We start from the raw sequence: 6,695 nt of genomic DNA on the forward strand, positions 1-6,695 counted from the left end.
GCATCAAGCCAATCTCCAACATCTTTTACCGTTTGCATTGTGACATATGGCACCAAATTCAGAAGAAACTGACGAAAAAGCAGAACGCAAATAGCAACACGCAAAAAGCAAAGAGCAAAACGCAAAAAGCAAATAGCAAAACGCAAAAAGCAAAGAGCAAAGAGCAAAGAGCAAAACGCAAAAAGCAAATAGCAAAACGCAAAAAGCAAAGAGCAAAAAGCATGTCGCACCGGGATTCCATAGGGTTCTAGGTTATTCTGTAGCTATTTCGCTGGCAAAACCTGTTTAAACCCTGGTCCGGAAGCCGTTCACGGATTCCATCGATATTGAACCTACAGTAACAATGAATGGGTTCTACACTATCTCTAAGACTTACACTTTCAGTAATTAATTTTATACTGTCAAAATGTTGACTAACAATAAATTTTAAATTTAATCACGGTGGCGGAATTAATCTCTAAAGGTACTGGAAAATAACTACAACCTATATAAAGTAATATGGTAATGAAAAATTGACCAGATATCAGTTAATACATCCAAACTAAGCATCAGTAACTAACATGCGCTTTCTCATTTGCTATATGTTTTTTTCGCCCTTAAATGCACGCAATGATCTCCGTTGCTGCGTAAAGTGGACTCTTCTTTATGGAATCACTACACAAAACCATAAATACATTATACATGTAAGTAGATAATTTGTGCACTTAATGTCCTATTAGTGTCGGTGATTTCAGTTGTTATCTGTACTCAAATATGGTAAGTCTACATAGTTTATACATTATAATGTAGTAATTTTAAGCATTTAGACAGAGATTTCAATTTATGTATCTTGAGCAAAACATTGTTACATCAAAAAGAAATTAATATATTATATATAAAGATCCTTTAGTAGGATAAACTTGAATGATGAAATAACATAGATATATTTCATATATTAAGTACTGGTACATTCCGGTGCTCATTTAATTAGGTTTATTTTTCAGTAAGTAAATCAGTAAAACAGTTTTTGGCGTTGTAAAACCTAACTAGTACTTACTCACTATTTTCGTTTTTTTTTTCAGATTTGTTTTCTCTTTCAACTGTTCACTTTGTCCCTGTTACATGTGACGTAAGCCGTTTTTTTTTCTTCAAATTGAATAACCAGTTGACTACATGTTAACTTCTTACTATAAATTATTCATAGTGCCTTATCTTTCACATGAAATATGAGTGCCATGCAAATATGTTGGCGACAACAGTTGATGAAATACAAAATTCTTGATATTGCAAGCATCAAACATCATCAAACATCGTTGTCTATTGTCTCAAAATTGATACCATCGTATGTATATAATTATTGGCATGTTAAAATTGCTAATTAATTAGACACATTTTGATTTCTACTTTTTTCTGGTTGAGTTTATTCCGCTAGAAACTGATTACTTCATTCTTGAAATGTTTGACATATATTCTTGTCTATAGGTGTGGGGTACCGATTCATGGCGAAAATGGACAAATAGACGACAGTCCTCAAGCGAGGCTCATTTTCAAACTGGCTGATAAAGACAGTAACATGATGTTGCTTTACGACGAATTCGAGCAAGTGTTTCACGACTTTGATACAGATCGTAAGTATGCTCTAAACTGAATATTTCCACGGTTTGTAATTGAGATGATACAGTGTAACTTCCAAAAACCAAAAACCGGAAACCTTCGAAAACCGCACGAAACTCAATGTCCCGTTTTTTTTCTGTTTTTATTTCTATTTATCTTTAACTTTCTAAACACCGGAACTTCCGAATTCTGAAAACGGACGATTTTTGAAGGACCGTTATATTTCAACACTAAAATTGACTTCCGAAAACCGAACAGCAAATTTTTTGCTGGATTAAAAGTGTCACTTGTTAATCCAAAACCGCTGTTAACGTGTTAGTTTGTTTATCTATTAGCGGCGTGCCTTAATTTTGACAGACTGACACGCTAGGTAATCACAATGATCATTTGATGCAAAAGTAAGGATGTAATCAGCAATTTCATTTGTATTCATTTTATGAAAACGTGATAAATTTAATATCTTCCGTGTGAAAAACTTTCTTAACGTTTGAACGAAAGATAGGCGTTTTATTGATTTAGTAAGAGAACTTAAAGACGATCACTGTTTGATATTATATTTACAGAAAACGGAAACGTCACATCGACTGAGTTTGTAGACTTATGGATACTGGATAATCTAGGTGAAGTTCAGCAAGGGGTCAAGTTGTTCCTGAATCTAGACGTGAACCAGGACTTCGTGATTGACCACACCGACATGCCTTACATCTTCCGGTTCTTTGACAGAAATGGTAAGACATGAAGTTAGTGTGTGAAGTATCAATCATACCGAGCTAGTCTAAAAAAGGTAATTAATGTATAATGCCTAAAACAGGCTTGATCGACAGTGCCACAAACGCAAGTTTTTAAATATCTTGATTGGACAACCATCATGATAAAGTAATTGAGATTTTTGTTCATATAGTTTCCCGTGATAGTAAAAATCACTAGTAAAGCACAAAATCACACCACCGTTTGTTCATCATGTATAAAAAGTCCTAAGATGCTTCAAACTCTGGCATTGCTGTAGAAACGATGTTGACATGTTCCGATGAATTAAGATATACTAACTTGGAGATATGAGAAACTTGTGCTGTCAAAATATTTTACAACGGAAGAGCTACATTAAGCACCGTAACGTTTCTACCCATTCTCAACACAAAGAATCTAAATTCAACATAAACGTATAGAAAATTGTATTTCATAGCAGTCAACATCATAGAAAAAAATTAGAGAATAGTAAATTCTAATACAATATATTAATTAATGTTCTTGTTTCTTTTACAGTCGACACGCAGATAAGCGAAGGTGAATTTGTTATACAATGGGTGAAGATATCGCTTTAGCGTATTTGTTCATTGTTATTTTACAAATTAAGAATAAAAGCTCTTCTTAATCACACATAAATCGTAATTTTATCCTTAACATTTTGAACCTGCTCCTGTCTTGGCATAAGTTAGATCTGCGTTTTGTTCGCCATGCCTTCTGCTTTATCACAGAGCTCTTTATGTACTAAAACAACGAAAGTGGGAAGTTACTTGTAGTATTCTTATATTCAACAAAGCAACATTTGCCTTATAAGAATTCCATATGTATACTTCCATTACGAACGTTCAGTCCATTAACCTTTAGCCTGCTGGCGGCAAGTGATTCTGCATTTGCGACCTGTGCTTGCATATTCAGTCGGTACATTTTCAGTGTACATCTTTTTGAAAGATAAGTGGTACTGCCCAAATTGTAAGATGGACCAGTCCATTTTAAAAATTAAGCAGGGTAAAGATTAAACAAGAAGTTTCTATGCCGAGAACATTTTTCCTACTAGTCAAACGCAAGTTTTAAATAACAGATCTCCGAAGATGCTCGGGACTGCGCAAGTAATTATTTACGCAGGCTTGCACGTACAAGTACTAAAGTACTGATTGTCTAATATAAGTGCATCACAGAAATATTTACCACAAACTGCCAGGAGATTATCGTGCAATGATAAGACATGACTTTCATGTACTACCAGCAAATGAGGTTATCATGAACGAGAGGAAATGGCCGCCAGTGTCAAATTTCGAAAAGGAACAGTAATGAACATTGTATTTGGGTTTATTCAAGGTTATCTTGCTTTATTTTGTTCATTGGATAGAGTTTATACATTGACCTCCGCTCCTTTTGGCATTTTTTTCTATTTAGAAATCCAAAATGGCTGCCATCAAAACCATATTTTATTGAAATCGATTCCATAAAAACTGATGAGATTGTTTTCAATACCATTTTTATTAACATAATTACCACCTGAAATAAAATACTAAATATGGTATCTATCTTACCATTGTTATTCTAAGAATATCGTACATACAATAAGAATAACGACATATACAATAACAATGGTAAGACTTAGAATATGAATGACATGACATTGAATAACATATCAAAGATACAATAACAATAACGAAATATAGAATAACAATAATGACTTTTACCATAAGAATATCGAACATACCATAAGAATAACGACATATACAATAACAGTAGCAAAATTTTAAAATATGAATGACACGACATTGAATAATATGAGCGGCGGTGACCGCCAAAATTAGTAAATATACAATCCATTCATAAACAAGTCAGTCAGTGCATAGCATTTCAACGCCGTCTAGTCTAAAACTCCATCCCGTCCAATATATTTGCATTCAACGCATTGTATATTGAAACCATTTAATACAAAACTTCATTCCATCCATCTAAACATGGAACGATGCATTGAAAAACTTGTTGCGATGCACCGTAATATGAAATCATCCAACAAAACATGATACCATGCAGCTCAATGTGAAGCCATTTAACACAACATGAGTACGTGCAGTGTAAAATGAAATGATTTATTACAACTTGACGCCGTCTAATGCATATTGAAACCGCTTTGTGTAATTAAGAGCGGTGTATTAAAACTTGATGCCATGCAGTGCAATGCGAGACGTTTAACGCAACATGAGTTCGTGCAGTGTAAAATGAAATGATTCATTAAAGCGTGGCACCGTCTAATGCATACTGAAACCATGTTGTGTGATTTGGAGCGGCGTATCAAAATTTGATGCCATGCAGCCAAATGTGAAGCCGTTAAACGAAAGACGAGTATGTGCATTGTAAAGGGTTAATAAGACTATCAGTTCATAAGTTTGACCTGCTATAAATATAGATTCTGGATCAGTTTTACATAAGAATATCTTAAAATTTGTCCTAAAACCGACCTTGTGGTAAAATTCTAACATTTAATTTTAAACAGTACCTGCGATTTATCTAAATATTGAAAGGGACCTTATTTTCGTGAAACATCTTTCTTCTACATAACACTGAATTTGTCACTTTCAAAATGCTACTAACAACAGTTGTTCCCTCGAGTGTTTGCGTATACCGACCTGATTTTCGCTCATCGTTCATAGATTCGTCACTATTTTTCCTCTTATTGTCCTTTTTATTTCCTCCCATTTAGCAGATACTTGTATGGGCGGAGGTTACAGCCAAAATTAATATATATACAATCCATTCATAAACAAGTCAGTCAATGCAGTGCATGTCAACGCCGCCAAGTCTAAAACTCCATCCCGTCCAATAAGTTTGCATTCAACGCATTGCGTTTTGAAACTATTTAACACAACACCTAAACATAGAACGATGCATCGAAAAACTTTGCGATGCACCGTACTATGAAATCATTTAACAAAACCTGATACCATGCAGCTCAATGTGAAGCCGTTTAACACGAGTACGTGCAGTGTAAAATGAAATGATTTATTATAACTTGACGTCGTCTAATGGATTTTCGTGAAACATCTTTCTTCTTAGTTTAAGCTTTGTCAGCAGTATGCTTCGTGAATCAGACTCAGTAATAGAAATAATAATTAAAAATTAACAAACACTAAAAAATTTCCAGAGTTAATTATTAAACATATAATATCAATGTAAACATATGTTTTTAGACAGTATGTCAATATTACATGTACTTCACTGTATGTTTAGACAGTATGTCAAAATTACATTTACTTCACTGTACAGTGCAATGTTTGTTTGTTTATTTGTTGGTTTATATCGGGGATGGGGGGAGGGTGGAGGAAGATCTTACGCCATTTTAAAACAGTATTTCATTTAAGTTGGACAGTCAGTTTCCTGGACTTCATACGACCTGTAAGGGGATTTGTGAACCGAGCGAGCGTAGCAGATACTTGTAGAGATAAAGTTAATACTTGTATGAAATCCAGGAAACTGACTGTCCAACTTAAATGAAATACTGTTTAGAAACGGCATAAGATCTTCCGCCCCCACCCATTCCCGAAAAAAAACAATAAACAAAAAAAATTGACAAAACATTGCACAGTGAAGTACATGTAATTACATACTGTCTAAAACCATAAACATGTTAACATTTATTGTATGGGGGTTGTATACTGGTTTCAGGTTGTCTGTCTGTCTGTCCGTCTGTCCGTAGACGCAATCTTGTGCGCACCATCTCTCCTTATCCCCTTGACAGAAATTAATGAAACTTCACACAAGTGATCAGTACCAACAGTAGTTGTGCATGGGGCATGTTAGGTTCTTTTAGAAAAAAAAATTGCAGAGTTATGGGACTTTGTTTTTTTGTTACTATACTATATACATAGACGCAATCTTGTGCGCACCATCTCTCCTCATCCCCTTGACACAATTTAATGACACTTCACACAAGTGATCAGTAACAACAGTAGTTGTGCATGGGGCATGTTAGGTTCTTTCAGAAAAATAATTCGCAGAGTTATGGGACTTTGTTTTTTTGTTACTATACTATATACATAGACACAATCTTGTGCGCACCATCTCTCCTCATCCCCTTGACACAATTTAATGAAACTTCACACAAGTGATCAGTAACAACAGTAGTTGTGCATGGGGCATGCTAGGTTCTTTCAGCGACAAAAATTGCAGAGTTATGGGACTTTGTTTCTTGTTAACATACTATGTACATACAGTCTGCATATGCAATCTTGTGCGTGCCTAATCTACCAAACCCTTACACACATTTTAATGAAACTTCACACAAGTGATCAGTACCAACCCTAGTTGTGCATGGTGCATGTTACATTCTTTTAGATAAATATTCTGCA

General features: G+C 34.7%; 1 protein-coding gene across 1 annotated transcript; it reads left to right on the forward strand.

Moving 5' to 3' along the window:
* The first annotated feature begins 721 nt into the window (after positions 1-721).
* LOC123561848 (uncharacterized) lies at positions 722-2,976 on the forward strand. The gene is made up of 5 exons (XM_045354504.2): positions 722-756; positions 1,062-1,108; positions 1,462-1,607; positions 2,157-2,321; positions 2,857-2,976. Exons 1-5 carry the CDS (start codon positions 754-756, stop codon positions 2,913-2,915), a joined length of 420 nt encoding a protein of 139 aa, XP_045210439.2. The 5' UTR covers positions 722-753; the 3' UTR covers positions 2,916-2,976.
* The last annotated feature ends 3,719 nt before the right edge of the window (positions 2,977-6,695 follow it).

This window comes from Mercenaria mercenaria, chromosome 15 (genome assembly GCF_021730395.1).
Source record: "Mercenaria mercenaria strain notata chromosome 15, MADL_Memer_1, whole genome shotgun sequence".
Lineage (NCBI taxonomy): Eukaryota > Metazoa > Mollusca > Bivalvia > Venerida > Veneridae > Mercenaria > Mercenaria mercenaria.